The 22,247-nt window shown below is 47.8% G+C and overlaps 1 protein-coding gene across 3 annotated transcripts in view; it reads right to left on the bottom strand.

Moving 5' to 3' along the window:
* The window catches only part of LOC139264313 (catenin delta-2-like), a 1,401,072-nt gene that overhangs the window by 5,399 nt on the left and 1,373,426 nt on the right, over positions 1–22,247 (bottom strand). For all 3 annotated transcript variants that reach the window (XM_070880575.1, XM_070880576.1, XM_070880577.1), the window contains 2 exons: positions 21,297–21,423; positions 4,314–4,445 (listed from right to left, as the gene is read on the bottom strand). In XM_070880575.1, coding sequence (XP_070736676.1) covers positions 4,314–4,445; positions 21,297–21,423 — 259 coding nt within the window. The remainder of the gene's footprint in view (positions 1–4,313; positions 4,446–21,296; positions 21,424–22,247) is intronic.

Raw genomic sequence — 22,247 nt, forward strand, 5'->3', positions numbered from 1 at the left:
CTGTCTTTCAGATGAGACATCAAAATCCTGTCTGCTCTCTCGGTGGACATAAATGATCCCATAACTTTATTTTGAAGAAAAGCAGGGGAGTCCTCTCCTGGCCAATATTTATCCCTCAAACATTGCTAAAATAGATTATCTACTCACATTGCTGTTTGTGGGAGCTTGCTATGCGCAAATTGGCAGCGCTTCCTACATTACAATAGTGACTACACTTCAATTGTACTTCATTGGCTGTAAAAGGCTTTGGGATGTCCTGAGGTTCTTTCTATAACAGTGCAACCTGACAAAGACTTGCTACATTACCCTATCACCACCAGCAAGATGATCAATTAAAAACAATTAAAAACAAGATGGATGCTACTGGTAGATTTACACAGAAAAATGACAGTCGCACGTTCACTCAATTACTTTTGAAGTGTAGTCACTGTAGGAAACGCAGCAGCCAATTTGCAAACTGGAAGGCCCTACAAACAGCAATTAACTAAATGACCAGATAACCAATCTTGGATAAATGTTAGCCAGGACACCGAGGAGAATTCCCCTGCTCTTCTTTGAAATATAGTTAAACAGCAAGAGGCTGAAGTCTGATAATTAAATGGAAGGGGATCAAAATGGATCTGAACAGCAGGAAATTTGTACATTTTCTCAAAAGGCCTCATGACTTCTCAGAATTTACTTTACATTTTACATTATGGTGATCTTACTCCATGCGAAAAGATCAAAATCCAATGAACAGGCCAACTGTGGGCTGTCCAATGTATATAAACCAAGAGAGGCCAAATCTAGAATTCCAAAAACATGACATACTGTTCCCGCTGAACTCTCTCAGTGCTGCAGAAGAATGCAGTGCAAATATTACCGTGTTTGCTGATATTGCTACTCTCAATGGTAATGTTGAAGTAGCCCTAGAAATAGTGGATGCATTGGTGATCATTTTCCAACAGTCTATCGACTCTGGATCAGTTCCTATGGACTGGAGGGTAGCTAATGTAACACCACTTTTTAAAAAGGGAGGGAGAGAGAAAAAGGGTAATTATAGACCAATTAGCCTGACATCAGTAGTGTGGAAAATGTTGGAATCAATTATTAAGGATGAAATAGCAGCACATTTGGAAAGCAGTAACAGGATCGGTCCAAGTCAGCATGGATTTATGAAAGGGAAATCATGTTTGACAAATCTTCTGGAATTTTTTGAGGATGTAACTAGTAGAGTGGACAAGGGAGAACCAGTGGATGTGGTGTATTTGGACTTTCAAAAGGCTTTTGACAAGGTCCCACACAAGAGATTGGTGTGTAAAATCAAAGCACATGGTATTGGGGGTAATGTACTGACGTGGATAGAGAACTGGTTGGCAGACAGGAAGCAGAGAGTTGTAATAAATTGGTCCTTTTCAGAATGGCAGGCAGTGACTAGTGGAGTGCCGCAGGGCTCAGTGCTGGGACCCCAGCTCTTTACAATATACATTAATGATTTAGATGAAGGAATTGAGTGTAATATCTCCAAGTTTGCAGATGACACTAAACTGGGTGGCAGTGTGAGCTGTGAGGAGGATGCTAAGAGGCTGCAGGGTAACTTGGACAGGTTAGGTGAGTGGACAAATGCATGGCAGATGCAGTATAATGTGGATAAATGTGAGGTTATCCACTTTGGGGGCAATAACACGAAGGCAGAATATTATCTGAATGGTGACAGATTAGGAAAAGGGGAGGTGGAACGAGACCTGGATGTCATGGTTCATCAGTCACTGAAAGTTGGCATGCAGGTACAGCAGGCGGTGAAGAAGGCAAATGGTATGTTGGCCTTCATAGCTAGGGGATTTGAGTATAAGAGCAGGGAGGTTTTACTGCAGTTGTACAGGGCCTTGGTGAGACCTCACCTGGAATATTGTGTTCAGTTTTGGTCTCCTAATCTGAAGAAGGACGTTCTTGCTATTGAGGGAGTGCAGCGAAGGTTCACCAGACTGATTCCCGGGATGGCTGGACTGACGTATGAGGAGAGACTGGATCAACTATACACTGGAGTTTAGAAGGATGAGAGGAGATCTCATAGAAACATATAAGATTCTGACGGGGCTGGACAAGTTAGATGCGGGAAGAATGTTCCCGATGTTCGGGAAGTCCAGAACCAAGGGACACAGTCTTAGGATAAGGGGTAGGCCATTTAGGACTGAGATGAGGAGAAACTTCTTCATTCAGAGAGTTGTTAACCTGTGGAATTCCCTGCCGCAGAGTGTTGTTGATGCCAGTTCATTGGATATATTCAAGAGGGAGTTAGATATGGCCCTTGCGGCTAAAGGGATCAAGGGGTATGGAGAGAAAGCAGAAAAGGGGTACTGAGGGAATGATCAGCCATGATGATATTGAATGGTGGTGCAGGCTCGAAGGGCTGAATGGCCTTCTCCTGCACCTATTTTCTATGTTTCTATGTTCGCTGCGCAACTTTAATCTGAAGGTGTAAGTGTGTGGTAACAGGTGTTGAATAGATTTGAGCTTCATGTACAAGTGCTTCCTATGTCAGGAACATTAGACAAGCATGTGAAACAACAACAACTTACATTTATATAGTGTCTTTAACGTAGTAAAACATCACAAGGTGCTTCACGAGTGTTAGCAAACAAAATTTGTCATCAAACCACATAAGGAGATATTAGGACAAATGACCAAAAGCTTGGTCCAAGTGGTAGGTTTTAAGCAGCGACTTAAAGGATGAGAGAGATGTAAAGACGTGGAAAGGCTTAGCAAGCGAAGCCCAGGACATAGGGATAGGCAGCTAAAGGCACGTCTGCCAATGGCGGAGCAATAAGAATCGTCGATACTTAAGTGGCCAGAATTGGAGGAGCGCAGATATCTCGGAAGGTTGTAGGGCTGGAGGAGCTTACAAAGATAGAGAGGGGCAGGGCCATGGAGAAATGTGAACACAAGGAAGAGAATTTTAAAACTGAACCAGCACCCAATGTAGATTAGCGAGCACAGGATTAATGGGTGAATGGGACTTGGTGCAAGTTAGGATATGGGCAGCAGAGTATGGAATGAGCAGACGTTTGAGGAGGGTGAAAGGTGGGAGGTATGCCAGGAGACATTGGAATGGACGATTCTGGAGGTAATAAAGGCATGGACGAGGGTTTCACAGCAGATGAGCTGAGGCAGGGATGGAGATGGGTGATAGAACGTTTATACATAAATGTCTGCTGATCAGAGATTCTACTCATAATTTATGGAATGTATTTCGACTTATTTGGAATGTAAGGCAAATGCTGCAGGATCAGACTCTGAGGTTGTGCACAACCATTGATCGACGATTTATCTCTCTGAGAACTTTGCATTCCTCCGATTCTGGTCTATAGGGCATCCGCCACTGCCTCCGCCCCATCAGTGGCAGCCGCCTAGGCCCTAAAATCTGGAATTACCTCCCTAAAACTATCCACCTCTCTCTCCTCCTTTAAGACGCTCCTTAAAAACCTACATCTTTGATCAACCTGTCTTAATGTCTCTTTATGTGACTTGAAGTCAAATTTTGTCCTGCGAAGCGCCTTGAGAGATGTCTTACTACATTAAAGACACAATATAAAGGAAAGTTGCTTTGTTAAAGCCTTTGTTAAAAGAGCTAAAAATGGAATTTCACACGCATTTATTCACAGATTTGTTATTCATTCTGCATGGAATGATTATAATCCAAAGATCTGTATTATGTGCAGAGATCTGACATACTCAGACATGGCTAACACTGACATTGACCCGCATGGCTCATAGATCTAACCAGATCAGACCATATCAACTGTTTACAGTGCGACCAGATTTTGAGATGTCATTTGGAGCAACTCAAACCTCTCCCCACCCTCCAAAAAGAACCCAAATGCCTGGGTGAGTAAATGCACCCCACCCCCGGTAGGCCACTGAGTTGTACAGTCCAGGGAAGTCCTCAGTTCTACCCCTGTGCGCTGCAAAATTAGCTAATCTCAGGTGGGTTTACAGTGAGGCACTATAAGTAGCCTGGGTTAAGGAGAGGGGAGAATAGAAGCTAGGGCTCCTACTCCAGATGACTAAACAACAGGGCCCACTGTAAAGTGCACATCGATGAATGTCAGCTGAGGACAGGATTCAGCTCAGCTGTGAGGTCCTTGCACAGCCTTCCAAGACCACCCTGGCTCACATATGAATTATCACTTGGGCAAAGTACTGAAGGCAAGGCGGCCTGTGGAACCGTTCCCAAGCACGAGTCACCAATTTCAGCAAAGAAGGCGGAGTAAACACTGAGGGATATTCCCTTTCAAACTCTTTTTATTTAGTGAAGAATTTTCCAATTTGCTCACCTGGAAGAGTATCTTTTCTGGAGATGTGCTCTCCTTTACTCCCATGGTAGCCAGAGTTGGTCCCGGTTGTGTCGTAATCTGACTTTCTCTCCTTTAAGTTGATCATCTCTCGAGGAGAGGCTGGGGCACTTGCTGAAAGTGAGAGAACACCGCGTTATTCTAAAATATTTCCTGCATGCTTAAACAAACAGAGGTCGGTCCCACTTGAAACTGGAAGAATATTCTCTCTGTCTGACCAGCTAAAACCCTTTTAGGATTGAGGCATAATTTGGGGCATCTTGGGGCAGCACCGCGGAATGGGCAACAGCGAATCGGCAACCGTTTTTATACCCCGCCCGACTTCCTTATCCATTGAAGTCAATGGAAAAGAAAATAATTGGGAAAGAAAAAGGAATTATGGGCCTGAATTTGGTGAAGGCCCCCGCCTGCCCAAGTGCCGCCCAAAGGACTGCCCATGGCCGCTGAGGTACCTGACGGCATTTTGGGTGGGGTTTTCATCGAAAAGGTCCTTCAAAGGGTGGCGGGCGGCAATTGCGGCCAATCTGGGCGGCAGCCGGCGGGAGCTCCCAATCTCGGCGGCAAAGGCACTTGTCGCCCAAGTGCCACCGAGGATGGATTCGAGCCCACGGAGGGTCGAAGACCTGCAAAGAAAAAGCATTAAAAAAAACATCGGAACACCTTCGGGGACCCCATACAGGTAAGTCCTTGTAAAGAGTAAAATTAAAAAATGTTTACTCACCTTTTTTATCAGCTCTTCATACCTACCGTCAGGGACAGACCAGCATCCTCGCAGCGGTCCACCCCCGTTCTGGACTGATTCTCGCCTGCACTAATCTGGCATCTCAGTGGGCGGGAATCCACTTACGCCACTCAGCCGCCCGCTGACATCAGCGGGCGGTTCCCGGCAGCTCTCCCCTCCCGCCCACTCTAGACCAGATCGAAAGTGACACTGGGCGGAACCCGAGGAGTAATGTCGGCGGCAGTGGGAAGTGAGTGCATCAATTTCGGGCCCAATGTGTTCAAGTCCCTGGAGTGGGACTCAACTATTTACAATCTATATTAATGACTTGGATGAAGGGACCGAGTGTACTTTAGCCAAATTTGTTGACAATAGAAAGATAGGTGGGAAAGCAAGTTGTGAGGAAGATACAAAGAGGTACAAATTGCCCCCCATCTGAAACAGGGTGCTCCCACCCCGCTTCGGTGTTTTTTTTTAACCGCAGCTGAGAGTCAAGTTGACTCTTTTGCGACATTCGGCTTTTTGTTTTGTGTTGAACTGGAAGTCGGTCATAATAAGGGGCGCTGACAACACCCGAGGACCAAAACCAAGGCGGTGACGGCAACTGAGGGGTGGAAGTTGGGGGCGGTACGGAGTGGACGCCGTGATGAGATCCTCATGGCATTCCGTCACCATGGCTCTCCCCTTCACTTAAAGGGGAGGGCCTTTGTGTTTTTTAAATTTTGGCCCACTGGGCCACCAGGGAAGGTTTCAGCCGGGCCAGCGGCCTGGCACCCAAGAGCGGGTCACAGGTTGCCTGTTGGCAGCCCGGCCGAACCCGGGGACATAATTGTTGGGCCGACATAGCAGTCGGCCGACAAAAAAAAATATTGCAGCAGCGGCAGTGTGCCCTCCCTTTTAAGGGAAATTGCACCACGGCTGTAGAAGGCCACAGCCTCACTGGACCACCGGAGAAAAGCTTGTTTTCGCACCGTTGGGCGGGCCAAAGATTTTTCAAGGGGAATGTCGCCATCGGGGGGTTCAATCGGCGGTGCGCACCGTGATGAGGTGCTTACCACCCATCGGCAGCAGCAGAGTGGTAGAGGGGGATCGGGGCACCACCGGGTAAACACGGGAGGGCAATTAGGCTAGCAGCGGTCATTCCACGAAAAGTTGGTGGCCACTCCACTCTGCAGCATGGCCGCTGCTTTTTGAGGGTAACAGGCCTTAAGGAAAGGGGCAATTTTGGCCCCAAAGAGTCTGCAAAGGGATATAGATAGGTTAAGTGATGGGGCAAAAATTTAGCAGATGGAGTATAATATGGGAAAATTTGAGGATATCCACTTTGGTGGGAAGAATAGAACAGTAAAATATTATTTAAATGGAGAGAAACTACAGAATGCTGCGGTGCAGAGGGATCTGGGTGTCCTCGTACATGAAACACAAAAAGTTAGCATGCAGGTACAGCAAGTAATTAGGAAGACAATTGGAATGTTGGCCTTTATTACAAGGGGGATGGAGTATAAAAGTAGGGAAGTCTTGCTGCAACTGCACAGGGCATTGGTGAGACCACACCTGGAGTACTGCGTATAGTTTTGGTCCCCTTAGTTAAGGAGGGATATACTTGCATTGGAGGCAGTTCAGAGAAGGTGCACGAGGTTGATTTCTGAGATGAAGGGGTTGTCTTATGAAGAAAGGTTGAGAAGGTTGCGCCTGTACTCATTGGAATTTAGAAGAATGAGAGGTGATCTTATCGAAACATATAAGATTCTGCAGGGGTTTGACAGGGTAGATGCTGAGAGGATGCTTCCCCTCGTGGGGGAATCTAGAGCTAAGGGGCATAGATTCAGAATAAGGGATCGCCCATTTAAGACGGAGATGAGGAGGAATTTCTTCTCTCAGCGTGTTGTGAATCTTTGGAATTCTCTAGCCCTGAGAGTTATGGAAGCTGAGTCATTCAAGGCTGAGATAGACATAGGGAGTCAAGGGTTATGGGGAACAGGCAGGAAAGTAGACTTGAGGTCAAGATCATATCAGCCATGATCTCACTGAATGGCGGAGCAGGCTCGAGTGACCGCATGGCCTACTCCTGCTCCTATTTCTTACATTCTTATTGAACCTACAACCTCCTGGCTCAGAGGAAAGAGTGTTACCACTGAACGACAATGATATATTCTGCTCAAGAAAATGCAAACACTTTGGGCAAAGTTGAAAGAAAAAAGAAAATGCAATGATGATGGGGAACAATGGAGCCAGGAATACTGTGTCCCTATGATCTATCACACAATGAGGAGGGGAGCTAGCTTTGTAGTAAGGCCAACTCATTATCAGAATTTGAATCTGATCCCTCCTTGTAAATGAATGAAACTGCTGCTGTGGGAAAAAAGCATCTTCAGGAGAAACAAAGAACTTGCATTTTTCACAACCTCAGGACTTCCCAATGCGCCTTACAGCCAATGAAGTACTTCTGAATCGAAGTCACTGTTGTAATGTAGGAAATGCAGCAGCCAATTTGTCCCACAGACAACAATATGATAATGACCAGATAATCTGTTTTAGTGATGTTGGTTGAGGGATAAATATTGGCCAGGACTTCCCGATTCTTTTTCTAAATAATGCCATGGGATCTTTTCCGTCCACCTGAGAGAGCAGACGGAGCTTCGATTTAACATCCCATCTGAATATTTTCACCTTCAACAATGCAGCAACCCCTCAGTACTGCACTGGAGCATCAACCTAGGTTTTGCACTCAAGTCTCTGGAGTGGGACTTGAAGCCACAACCACCTGACTCAGAGGCAAGAGTGCTACCACTGAGCCCCGCTAGGAGTTTTGTGACACAAAACCATCAGCAGCAAGTAATACACCAGAGAAAACCGATTCAGTTAGCTGAGGAGCACAAAAAACTTCAAACACACTATTCTAAACATCTTTAGAGAACTTGAACTTTTAAAAGCAGAGCTGGAATTCCAGCATTACTTGTTTTAAATGGGTGAGTAGAGCTGAAAGGGTTAACAGGTGAACTAGACTGCCTTTTATAGGTCGGACTATTTTTAACATAATTGGCTGAAGTAATGAAGTGTAGCAAGGCCTTCTAAAAACTTTTGCTCCCACTCAATTTGGTGCCTTGAGAATTGAGCCCTAATTTCTGCAAAAGGAAATGTTATCCTTTAAAGTGTAAAAGCACCCGAACCTTGTTCAATTTTTCTCTGCTTGCTGAGAGCTTGAAAAAATAAAACATGCTTACAAGAAAAGATTAAAAACTCCATGGAGTGTTTTGGTGAATAAGTTTAACGTTTGTAGCACCAAGAAACTTTTACTGGTTGTTCCTGGGATACAAGCGGTGTGAGTATTGCTACTGTGCACCCCAGTTAGTCTCAGTGAAAACAGGAGTACAGATTTCCTCTCTTAACAGTAATAGATATTGTCTTTCCATTCCCCAGTTTCCTTCATTGAAAACCAGCAACGATTTGCTCCCTTGGCAAATCTTTGACAGAAAATCTCTTGTTGACAACAGACAATTTCATTGCAAAACCACTGAGACTAGAAACCTGACCTGAGTTCTGGGACTTTGATGGGAAGCCAAATACATGCCAAGTCAATAAATCTTCTCCTTGGCTTTTATTTAGCCATCTACCTACCAAGTGTACTTTTCCTAATCATCAGAAGAGAACAGTGCTGCCAACCGTGCCGAAGAGACTGCCATGGCATTCAGCGTCCCTCCACTCTACAACTGAAGCTGCGATGTAACCTGTTCCAATAACATACTCTGCTCCTATTGACTGCTCAGGACTTGTCTTTCAAGTGGGATGTGAGGAAGGTGATTTAAAAAAAATAAACACAGATTGGTGAATTAGTTTCACAGCTGCACATTTAATCAAAAGGACAGGGTTGGTACACTTTCCACTAGACAGGTTTCATTCGAGTTAGTTTTGTTTTGAAAATCCAATGATTTTGTTTCTTGTGGCCTGAAGGTTGATGTCTGTAGCTGTGAAATGATCGAAATGCTTTATCTCTTTAAAGCACTGTAGATTAGTGCGTCATCTAGCACCCTATAAAAAATAATATTCTGTATTACTGAATCCTGAGTGCTGTCAAATGCATTTTTTTGTTGACTATCTTTACTGACTAAACTTGAGTACAGTTTGCTATGTGGAGTAACAGATGGTCAAGAGTACAGTGGCTTGGAGGGATTTAGTGCCACGACAAATCTATGCAATAATTTATGAATGACATACCGACTTGGACTCAAACACATTTGTGATTATTAAATTCTTGCTCTGTATTGTTTTGTGTATTCAAAATGTGCACTGCAGACACTCCAGTGCAGTACTCAGGGAGTGCTGCACTGTCGGAGGTGCCGTCTTTCAGATGGGATGTTAAACCGAGGGCCCGCCAGTTCTCTCAGGTGGACATAAAAGATCCCATTGCACTATTTGAAGAACAGCAGAGGAGTTCTCCTCGGTGTCTTGGCCAATATTTATCCTTCAACCAACATCACTAAAAATCAGATTATCAGGCCATTATCATATTGCTGATTGTGGGATCTTGCTGTGCATTAATTGGCTGCCACGTTTCCTACATTAAAACAAGTGACTACACTTCAAAAGTAGATCATTGGTGTATGATTCGGTGAAAACATCGACAGCAAAAATGTAACGTTTTGGACACATTTTCTGTTACTGCAGAGAGCAGACAGCACTGACTTGGGGCAGGTCCAAACATGGTTCACAGGAATACATATCAGGTGGACAAGGAATCAATGGCAGGAATGGTTGATGGACAGGCCTTTTGTCTTGCAATCAGTAAGACACTAAGTAAAGTGGCCAGGGTTTCAGGCCATCGAAAGACAAAGGAAAGCTACTTGACCACAGACTCACTGGAGCCACACATCGAGGGACAGCCCAGTTGATAAAGGAACAGGCGAGAGACTTGATTTTGCTTTTGAGTTGCACAGCCTCAGGGGAGTACAGTTGGACTGTTGGCGTGAGAAGAAACATTTCTGCAAGTATAAGAGAGGCAGTTTTGGCTGCCATCTCTCTCTCTCTCCCCTTTTCTACGCCTGCTTGCTTCGTTCAACGCATAAGGACTGAGCACTCCATCTGGGACAAAGCGAAGAAACACCAGAGAGCCTTGCTACTTCGACTGGGAAGCTGACCTTGAGACTGGGCTTGAAGACCCAGAAGCTATGCCTCATCGGGAGAAGCAGCGAGTAAGCCAGAGGGGTAAATGGTGAGCATTTATCCCAGCCCACACATCTTTAAGACCACAGCATAGTGTGAAAGGGTGTCATGTGTCCCAACCAAGCCTTAGGAGTTTTAGTGGGGAGGTTTTTGCAAGGATCCTAAGTGTACGCACATGCTGTTGGACAGATTTCAGTGGTGCAATTTTGAATCTGAGCAGGGGTGTTTTAGACGTGGGTACTTCGCATTAGGGGCCTGTTTAGACAGGCCAGACTGTTGTACTGTGTTTGTTTGTATTACACTACCAGGGTGTGTTTTTACTGGGTGCAGGTGTGTGCTTTAACTTGAACAAAAGCATTGTGATGGTTGAGACCGAAAAGATCTGGCTATGACTGTATATTACAGTTCACGACTATAATTCTGATGTCTAGAATTGCTGTAAGAGGGGTGATTCGAAACCACCAGGGATAAAACCACTTCCATTCGCTGTAAAACGTTTTCTGATGTCGTGAAAGGCACCAAGGGACTGGATTTTCCGGTCCTTTGCGCTCCGGGTCTCGCCCTGGAGCAACGTGAAATGGGGTGGCAAGGTTTCCGGTCAGGAGCTTTGGGTCAGATATTGCGGCGGTGCTTAGCAGCACCGCCAGGAAGAGCTGCACCGGGTGTGCAATGCCTCTTGTTGCAACACAGGTAGTAGTTTTGACTCAACTGGAATCGCGCCTCACAATGATTGCCTGGGAAACCAGAGTGATCCAATCATGCCGGTGGCAGTGATGAAGGTAAAGTGCTGTAAAGGTAAGTGCGAGTTCCTTGCTATAGCACAACCTATGCTCGGCCAGTAACTTTCCCGCCCCGTAACTTTCCCGCCCCACTTCCATTTTCACCCCGAAAACGGAAAAGCCTAAAATCCAGCCCTATATAACTGCAATTCTTTCTTTCAATGAAACCAGCCACACGTGAATATATGCAGACCCGGTGTATCTGGGTCTGGACCAGGATTGGGTCTGGACTAGGATTGGGCCCATTCTGCCCGACTCCCATTGAAATCTGCTGGAAAGGCAGTGGATTTTTGGGGCCAATATGTCTCGTTCCCTTTTCTTACACTGAGGCCTACACCCACCCACACACACATCACATATAAGGGTGAACGTTCCACTGGGCCTCCGCCGATTTCACAACATCAACGGGCAGGTGAAGGAGGGTAATAAGACAGCAAATCCATTATGATTGGATCTCCGGTCTGTGTTCGCCAACCCTGCCTCTGGTGGCAGCTGGACTCAAACAGGAGGGAATTAAATTTAATTTGAGGGTAGGACACCATGCAGATTGATTCAAGCTGGTTTGGCGCATGGGACATCAGATATAGATCAGGGTCGCTCGACAGTGGCAAATATGTGGAAAGTCCCGTAAAGATCAAGTTAACATAAGCATTGCTAGATGATAAAAGATCAAGGTCCATCTAGGTCGCCTTCTACCATCCTGGTAGTCGTATGATACAATAATAAATCTCTCCATGGCCTCGCCCCATCCTATTTCAGTAACTTCCTCCAGCCCTCTGCGATCTCTGCACTCCTCCAATTCTGGTCTTTTGCGTATCGCCAATTTCCTTTACTCCACCATTGGCAGCTATGCCTTCAACTGTCTAAGCACTAGAATTCCCTCCCAAAATCTCTCCTCCTCTCCCCCTCCCTTAAATCGCTTCTGAAAACCTACCTCTTCCTGTCCTAATATCTCTTTTTTTGACTCGGTGTCAAATTTTGTCCGATAACTCTCCTCTGAAGCGCCTTAGGATGATTTCATCATCATCATAGGCAGTCCCTCGAAACGAGGATGACTTGCTTCCATGCCAAAAAAGGATGCGTTCACAGGTGTTTCAATGAAGGACTTAATATTCCACGTCCTGAACTACATTCTGAAGGGGTCCTTGTGATTTTAATGCACGATCGCTGTGTGCCGGACCCGCCAAGGAGAGCTGACTGCATCAGGGTCAGAAGCGGCCCATTTATTTTAAACATTTATTTTATGGTTTTTTTGTTGTCCAAGAGGGACCCCACGTGGAAACTTGGGCCTCCCCTTGCCCTTGGACTTCAGCATACCCCGACGCACAACAATGATCGACTCAGGACCCCGCATTTCCCCACCGAGTCTCATCGCTGAGAGCATGCAGAAATCAAGCGCAGGCAGCAGAAAGAGCATGCGGCAAGCCTGCCCCACCCACTCTTTCCCTCAACGACTACCTGTCCCACCTGCGACAGGGACTGTGGTTCTCATATTGGACTGTTCAGCCACCTAAGGACTCATTTTAAGAGTGGAAGCATGTCTTCCTCGATTCCGAGGGACTGTCTATGATGATGAACCCACTTGACCTGACTGCTGGGGACTGTTCCCTGGGATCACTGGTGACAGACTCCTGCCTCCCTAAATCTTTCCCCCACTGGCCGGCCAGGTAGTGATTACAGGCGGGAACATCACTACAAAGACAATAATGAGGCCCGGAAGTTAAAATAAGGCTCGCCCTGCCCCGCCTCACCCAGGCCACATTCACGCCCTCCAGAGTTAAAATCGGGACATAAGTTCTCTTGTGTCTTTATTGCAAATTGCTGTAAATTGTTTATTTCTTGGCCCTAGCACCGTTATTGTCACCAATGGGTTTCCCAATGGGAATTCTCCTACCGAGGTGTTTGGTGGAGCAAAGGGATCCCATTCAGGTCAGGCTGCACAGGAGGTGCTCTGTGATGACCCAGTGGCACCCCTACACCTGACTTTTGTCGGCAGAGATTAACTCACTTTGCCAGACGATTTGAGCCACCTGATGAACAAAACCCTGACAAGAAAAAAGTCTGAATGGAGGACATCTTCAGTCCAACCATAACTTCAATGAGCCTCAAACAGAGTTTTTATCATCATCATGCTTCCCTTTGGTGCCAGTGTGTGAAGAACCCTCGCCTTGTGCTGCTTGTAGGTGCCACCTCAGTGGTTGAACTCGCTACTCTCTTGCTCTTGGCAACACTCCTCTCACAGGAGATGGACTTGCTGCAGTCCACACCATAAGTGATGTTGTGTGGGAAGCCTCATACTGTGTCTGGATAGCCACATGGGCAGACAGTGGAGGAGGCTGGCTGGAGGGCTCACCTAGAGTCAGCAACATCATCTGTGCCTATTCCTGCCATGACAATAGCACTGCCTCCACAGAGCCACTGATCTACAGGAGAGCAGACCTAATGTTATGAATCAGATCAGTGAGGCTCAGAGAGACACCCTATTCCAAACTGGCACACTAATTTCCTGTGGCAGCAGTCTGAGGGGCGAAATTCACCCCTGCCGGAAATGGGTCGCACCTACCGTTTTTGGTGTGTTTTGGCTGCTGCGATGGATGCGGCGGCCCATCTTGCGAAATTCAGCTCTTTGTCGTTTCTTTTTGAGTGAGGCGGAAGTCGGTCATAATGGGGGCACAAGTGTAGGTGGGACCGACTCTCCGCCGCTGTCAGTCATCAGCGCGGGCTGGTGACGTCATCGCGCTGGCGCGTCAACATGTGGCTCCCCTTCAGTTAAAGGGGAGAGCCACTGCGATCTCTGCAGCTTTTTAAGTTGGGTCCATTGAGCCACCAGGGAGGGTTTCAGTTGGGCTAGCGGCTTGGCACCCAAGAGGGGGTGCCAGGCTGCCTGTTGGCGGCCCGGCTGGACCCGGGGGCATATTTGTCGGGTTGACCTGGCAGTCGGCCGACAAAAATAAAGACTGCGGCAATGCGCCCTCCCCTTTAATGGAAGCCGCACCGCCATTTAACACACACTGCAAACACACTGCACCGACAGAAAAAACTGCCAGGGTCATCGAGCGGCAGCCAGAAGGTTTTTGAAGCTGAATTTTGCTTGTGGGGCGGTGGGTTAGGAGGGTTCGGCAGCAGCTGGGCGGAAGTGGGGGGAGCAGGGCGGATATGGTCACTGCCGGAATAACCACTGGGGAGAATTTCGCGAGCACCGACTATTTGACTACAAATCGGCGGCCATTCGACACCGCTGCGTGGCTGCTGTTTTCTGGCGGTAACAGAACTTATCAGGAGGCTGGATTTCGGCCCCTGTGTATCTATGGAAGATGCATACACTGCTTGTTGGGCCTCTTTCATGGTGGGTCTCCTCTGCAGGTGGTCACTTCTATCTACTACCAACTTTCGCTCCTTGGCACTGTCGGCCTTGGTATCTCCTTCCATTCAACTCCTCGGGTAAGATAATGAAAGGGTCTTTGGGATCATATTGAAACAAGCAGTGTCAATGTTTTCAGGAGATGAAGAAGAGAATGTTGGTGAGAAAACTAAACTTATAAGAAAGATTAAAAATAATCAAAACCCAACAGGACCTTGAAGTTAGCAACAACTCTTCGTGACTGTTTTTGTTTTCAAAAAATGCTGATGGGAAGACTCACTATTCAAAGCTTTTGTTTCCTTTCTTCTCAATGACATGTACAATTTCAGGTCAAATTCACAGATTTAATGTTTTAATGTTCTGGATCATTTAGAAGCATGATTGGCGCAGATGAATGACTGCAGTAGAATTTAAATAACATTCTCCGAGAGTACTTCTGTTTTAGCTTAATCTAGGGTACTTGGGGAAGTCACTGCAAAATTAACCACAAATCTTCCTTAAGTAACATTTTTCATCACTTCAAAAAATGCAAATATTACAACTGTGAACGATGAACGAACTGTGATATCTGATTGGATGGGAGGTTCTGTTTGCTGCCTGTTTGAGAGACATGATATAGTTAAGAAATGCTGACAAAGCAAGATTTAATAAAAGACAGAACTGACTGAATTCAGTGAGCTTTGTTTACAGAATGTTCCATCCAAAGAGGTTCTTATGGTTGACCCATTAGAGACTCACCTTGTTGCATGTACAGGTACTTTTACTTTGTATGCAATTACAGGTTCGACCTCCAAAATCCGGAGTTCCAGAATCCAGAATGTTCCGGAATCCAGACACTGGGCCGATCTGTGGTGGGGTCATCTGGAAACCAGAAAATGTTCCGACATCCGGACTCACCCCGCCTCGGTGAATCAACTCGCCCGCCCCGAGCTCACCACGTCCCCCCTCCCCCCCTCCCCTTTACCTAGGCTGCCCGAACCCATCTACCTCGGGCCAGACAAGGAACTCTTCCACGGCGGCGGGGCCCTGCCCGATTAGGTCCTCGGCGATGGGGCCCCGCCCAAACATCTCCTTGGTGATGGGGCCCCGCCCGAACATCTCCTTGGCAGGGCCCCGTGCGAACAACAGCTCGGTGGTGGGACCCCGTACTAACAACAGCTCGGTGGTGGGACCCCGCACTAACAACAGCTCGGTGATGGGACCCCGCACTAACAGATCGGTGGTGGGACCCCGTACTAAAAACATCTCGGTGGTGGGACCCCGTACTAACAACATCTCGGTGGTGGGACCCCGCACTAACAACATCTCGGTGGTGGGACCCCGCACTAACAACATCTCGGTGGTGGGACCCCGCACTAACAGATCGGTGGTGGGACCCCGCACTAACAACATCTCGGTGGTGGGACCCCGTACTAACAACATCTCGGTGGTGGGACCCCGTACTAACAACATCTCGGTGGTGGGACCCCGCACTAACAACATCTCGGTGGTGGGACCCCGCACTAACAGATCGGTGGTGGGACCCCGCACTAACATCTCGGTGGTGGGACCCCGCACTAACATCTCGGTGGTGGGACCCCGCACTAACAACATCTCGGTGATGGGACCCCGCACTAACATCTCGGTGGTGGGACCCCGCACTAACAGCTCGGTGGTGGGACCCCGCACTAACAACATCTCGGTGGTGGGACCCCGCACTAACAGCTCGGTGGCGAGACCCCGCACTAACAACATCTCGGTGGTGGGACCCCGCACTAACAGCTCGGTGGTGGGACCCCGCACTAACATCTCGGTGGTGGGACCCCGCACTAACATCTCGGTGGTGGGACCCCGCACTAACATCTCGGTGGTGGGACCCCGCACTAACAACAGCTCGGTGATGGGACCCCACACTAACATCTCGGTGGTGGGACCCCGCACTAACATCTCGGTGGTGGGACCCCGCACTAACAACATCTCGGTGGTGGGACCCCGCACTAACATCTCGGTGGTGGGACCCTGCACTAACAGCTCGGTGGTGGGACCCCGCACTAACAGCTCGGTGGTGGGACCCCGCACTAACAGATCGGTGGTGAGACCCCGCACTAACATCTCGGTGGTGGGACCCCGCACTAACAGCTCGGTGGTGGGACCCCACACTAACAACATCTCGGTGGTGAGACCCCGCACTAACAGCTCGGTGGTGAGACCCCGCACTAACAGATCGGTGGTGAGACCCCGCACTAACAACAGCTCGGTGGTGGGACCCCGCACTAACAACATCTCGGTGGTGGGACCCCACACTAACAGCTCGGTGGTGGGACCCCGCACTAACATCTCGGTTGTGGGACCCCGCACTAACAGCTCGGTGGTGGGACCCCGCACTAACAACAGCTCGGTGGTGGGACCCCGCACTAACAGCTCGGTGGTGGGACCCCGCACTAACAGCTCGGTGGTGGGACCCCGCACTAACAGCTCGATGGTGGGACCCCGCACTAACAACAGCTCGGTGGTGGGACCCCGCACTAACAACAGCTCGGTGGTGGGACCCTGCACTAACAATAGCTCGGTGGTGGGACCCCGCACTAACAACATCTCGGTGGTGGGACCCCGCACTAACAGCTCGGTGGTGGGACCCTGCACTAACAACAGCTCGGTGGTGGGACCCTGCACTAACAATAGCTCGGTGGTGGGACCCCGCACTAACAACATCTCGGTGGTGGGACCCCGCACTAACAGCTCGGTGGTGGGACCCCGCACTAACAGCTCGGTGGTGGGACCCCGCACTAACAACAGCTCGGTGGTGGGACCCCGCACTAACAACATCTCGGTGGTGGGACCCCGCACTAACAACATCTCGGTGGTGGGACCCCGCACTAACAGCTCGGTGGTGGGACCCCGCACTAACAACATCTCGGTGGTGGGACCCTGCACTAACAATAGCTCGGTGGTGGGACCCCGCACTAACAACATCTCGGTGGTGGGACCCCGCACTAACAGCTCGGTGGTGGGACCCCGCACTAACAGCTCGGTGGTGGGACCCCGCACTAACAACATCTCGGTGGTGGGACCCCGCACTAACAACAGCTCGGTGGTGGGACCCTGCACTAACAATAGCTCGGTGGTGGGACCCCGCACTAACAACATCTCGGTGGTGGGACCCCGCACTAACAGCTCGGTGGTGGGACCCCGCACTAACAGCTCGGTGGTGGGACCCCGCACTAACAACATCTCGGTGGTGGGACCCCGCACTAACATCTCGGTGGTGGGACCCCGCACTAACAACAGCTCGGTGGTGGGACCCCGCACTAACAACAGCTCGGTGGTGGGACCCCGCACTAACAACATCTCGGTGGTGGGACCCCGCACTAACAACAGCTCGGTGGTGGGACCCCGCACTAACAGATCGGTGGTGGGACCCCGCACTAACAACATCTCGGTGGTGGGACCCCGCACTAACATCTCGGTGGTGGGACCCCGTACTAACAACATCTCGGTGGTGGGACCCCGCACTAACAGCTCGGTGGTGGGACCCCGCACTAACATCTCGGTGGTGGGACCCCGCACTAACAGCTCGGTGGTGGGACCCCGTACTAACAGCTCGGTGGTGGGACCCCGCACTAACAACATCTCGGTGGTGGGACCCCGCACTAACAGCTCGGTGGTGGGACCCCGTACTAACAGCTCGGTGGTGGGACCCCGCACTAACAACATCTCGGTGGTGGGACCCCGCACTAACAACAGCTCGGTGGTGGGACCCCGCACTAACAACATCTCGGTGGTGGGACCCCGCACTAACAGCTCGGTGGCGAGACCCCGCACTAACAACATCTTGCCGGCGGGGCCCGCCCGAACACTTCCACGGTGGCGGGGCTCCGCCCGGCGACCCGAACACCTCATCGACAAGCACCGCCGTCTCCCCGTCCCCACACCCCACTCTCTTTCTGATGTTCCGAAATCCGGAAATATCTGAACCTGGGCTAGGATGTTTCCGGATTTGTGACGTCAGAAAAACATTCCAAAATCCGGAAAAACGCTAAATCCGGAACGGCCTCAGTCCCGAGGGTTCCGGATTCGGGACGCTGTACCTGTACTACATGACAACAATGACTACACTTCAAAAATAATTCCGTAAATTGGCTGCAAAGCGCTTTGGGATGTCCTGAGGCCATGAAAGGCGCTATATAAATGCAAGTTTTTTCTTTTAATATTTGAGATTTTTGCATCTTCCTTCAATTTAATTTCAAAAGTAGTTTGGTAATGAAACACGAGATATTTGTAAATCAGGCAGGCAGATTGCTCCAAGTTGGCCAATTGCTACTTCCTTAGTTATGCATCTTTCTGAGGACAGAATATAAAGAAGGTACAATATCCGGATCACAGGGCCAATGTCTGTTTATGGGAGCTGTAGATGCTTCTATTAAAAACACAAAATCATAACACAAGTGTATAGACATCTATTACTCTCAGACATGGTCACATTGGCTTAGAGCACTGAACTGCAATTATATAATGATGCCTATCAGTCTTGGAAGACACAATGAAGCATTCAACTCAATCGCCTGCAAAAAATCAATTTTGTTTCGAAACAAGGTGCTGTTCTTCATTCCCTCCTTAATACCAGAATAGTGATATAGGGATGATCTGACACTGATGGATGGTAAAAGCTACAAATTGAGTTTTCTCTCAATATAGTTTCTGTGGATGAAAGTCCCCCCAGCAGCAGGGTAAAAATGACTCCCCACACCCCCACCCCCATTTCACATAAAGAAATCTGTTCGACTAAAATTAAAGCCTCACAGATTTTAGAAGGAAGCATAATTTCAATTGATCAATAACACATTCACAAAACAGTCAGATAATCTTAATTCATTAACATTTGCCAACATTAACCTGCTCTCCTGAAGGTGCTGACTCCTGCTGGGATATGATCCCACAGGTCGGTGTAGGGATATGATCCATTGGTGGGTACTAGGTATGATCCACTGTTGGGTACTGGGGTACAGGGTATGATCCACAGGTGGGTCCCTGGGGTACAGGGTATGATCCACTGTTGGGTACTGGGGTACAGGGTATGATCCACAGGTGGGTACTGGGGTACAGGGTATGATCTACAGATAGGTACTGGGGTACAGGGTGTGATCCCACAGGTGGGTACTGGGGTGCAGGGTATGATCCACAGGTGTGTCCTGGGGTACCGGGGGATGATCCACAGGTGGTCCCTGGGGTACAGGATGTGATCCACAAGTGGGTACTGGGGTACAGAGTTATCCCACAGTTAGGCGCTTGAGAGGCTTTTGAAAGTGATGAGAGAAGTGGCAAGGCGGAGGGGGCTTTAGAACATTCCTAGTGCTGGGCCCTGATGACTGAAGATTTTGGCACTGATGGTTGAGCAGAGGGAGAGCGTGGGGCACACGGAAGGCCAGAGTCAGGAGAGTTGAGAGTGTAAGCTGGCAACAGCTTCAGTGGTAGGGTTATCAGACAAAATTTGACTGAGCCACATGGAGACATTAGGGTAGGTGACCTAAAGCTTGGTCAAAGAGGTAGGTTTTAAGGAGTGTCTTAAAGGAGGAGAGAGAGGCAGAGAGGTTTAGTGAGAGAATTCCTGAACCCCACAGTAGTCATCTGAAACCCATCACTGTGTCACTTAGTTACAACATTAATGGGATAAAGGCTCTTCTACCCTCCCCTGCTGTCCAAAAAAAAGATTGACCAAATAATTTTGTCAGGAAGTCTTTGCCTACCAAACCGTGGATTAAGTTACAGTCCCCACCGCTTATAGCGGATGCACTCGTGTGAATGTAACTTGCCCGCTATACGCGATGGACGGTAGAACGGGCTAGCGCTATTACAGTAACCAACTATATAACAAGAATGTCCCTTCCGTGTGAGCGACGTTTGTTGTTTACAGCTTCACTCTGACCTGCAACTGTTATTTAAACTGCAGTCAGTGTTTGGTACAAACTGTAACCCCATACCATTTAGAGGTGTTTAGTAGGGCTTAAGTACATAAAAGGTAATTGAACATTAAGTGGTAGGTTATTTACTTATTGATGTGCTTTTGCATTCAGTGCACCATAACAAAATAAATAGAGCACTTAAGATGCTATAACTGTCAACTTTGAAATGGATGTTAATACAAATGATTATTGGTTATCGCTTTCTGGATGATATAAGTTTAGCAAGTTGATTAAACTGTTAAAAATGCACACAGAATCCATGGCTTTTTAAATAGAGGCATAGAGTATAAAAACAAGGAAGTTATGGTAAACCTTTATAAATCACTGGATAGATCTCAGCTAGAGTGTTGTGTCCAATTTGGGGCACCACATTTTTAAAAGGAATACAAGGCCTTGGAGAGGGTGCAGATGAGATTTAGTAGGTATCAGGGATGAAATACTTCATTAATGTGGAGCGACTAAAGAAGCTGGGATTGTTCTCCTTAGAGCAGAGAAGGTTCAGGGGTGATTTTAATACAGGTATTCACAATCATGAATGGCTTTGATAGAGTAAATAAGGTAAAATGGTTTCCACTGGCATGGGGTTTGTTAACCAGAGGACACAGATAATTAGCAAAAAAGCAAGGTGGGGGAGATGAGGAGAATGTTTTTTATGCAGCGAGTTGTTACGATCTGGAATACACGGCCTGACAGGGTGATGGAAGCAGATTCAATAGTAACTTTCAAGAGGGAATTCGACATATACTTAAAGGGGAAAAATTTGCAGGGCTAAGTGGAAAGAGCAAGGGCAGTGGAACGAATTGGATAGCTCTTTCAGAGAGCCGGCATAGGCAAGATGGGCTGAATGGCCTCCTTCTGTACCATATCATTTTATGATAAGCGACTGCCCATTTTAAACATAGACTTTTTAATTGGTAGGGACGGGATCTTAGAGTGCCTGCAATTGGCGTGACACCCATCCTTCCAGCCAGATTGGGCAGTGATCTGTGCCGTGGTGAGGCTTACCTGAGCGATTGTTTGGGGACATCCTGACTGGTGATATAGAGGGAGTGCGTGAGGAGGAGTAGGGCCTTTGTCTGTCCCGCTCGATTGTAGAAGACGAGGCCACAAAATGATACTGAGACCATCCGTCCTGCAGAAGACAAAATCGGTAAGTTATATATTCTTATTATTATAATACAAATGCAGGCTGGGACAAAGGATACCCCGGGGACATTATCAGAGGTAAGGGATTATCCCCTGAGGCAATCTAACAAGATAGAAAGATAAAATCAGACATGTAAAGATTTCAAAATCACAGTCAATCATTCAAATATCCTGTGAATAGATCCAATCTGGCCTCAAATTTATTGTTCGCCCAAACAACACATGAAAAACTTCAACTGTAACCTCAATAGCAACAGGCAGGATAGTCAAAATAAGCAAAATCGTAACGTTAAAAAATAAACAATTTCTATTTGTCTAGAACTTGTTAAGTGATCAGTCAAGCTCATTATCAGATATTGAAGCGAGGAGTAAAGTAATATGAAAGACAGAAGAGATCATTACGATAAAAAATTGCAAAGTGTTTCAGTCCTTGTGCATGAAACACAAAAGGTTATTATGAAGGTTCAGCAAGTAATCAGGAAGGCAAATGGAATGTTGGCCTTTATTGCAAAGGGAATGGAGTATAAAAGCAGAGAAGTCCTGCTACAACTGTACAGGGTATTGGTGAGGCCACACCTGGAGTACTGCATGCAGTTTTGGTCTCTGTATTTAAGGAAGGATATACTTGCATTGGAGGCTGTTCAGGGAAGGTTCACAAGGTTGATTCCGGAGATGAGGGAGTTGACTTATGAAGATAGATTGCGTAGGTTGGGATTATATTCATTGGAGTTCAGAAGAATGTGAGGTGATCTTATCGAAACATATAAGATAATGAGAGGGCTCAACAAGTTGGATGCAGAGGGGATGTTT

This window comes from Pristiophorus japonicus, chromosome 5 (assembly GCF_044704955.1).
Source record: "Pristiophorus japonicus isolate sPriJap1 chromosome 5, sPriJap1.hap1, whole genome shotgun sequence".
NCBI lineage: Eukaryota > Metazoa > Chordata > Chondrichthyes > Pristiophoridae > Pristiophorus > Pristiophorus japonicus.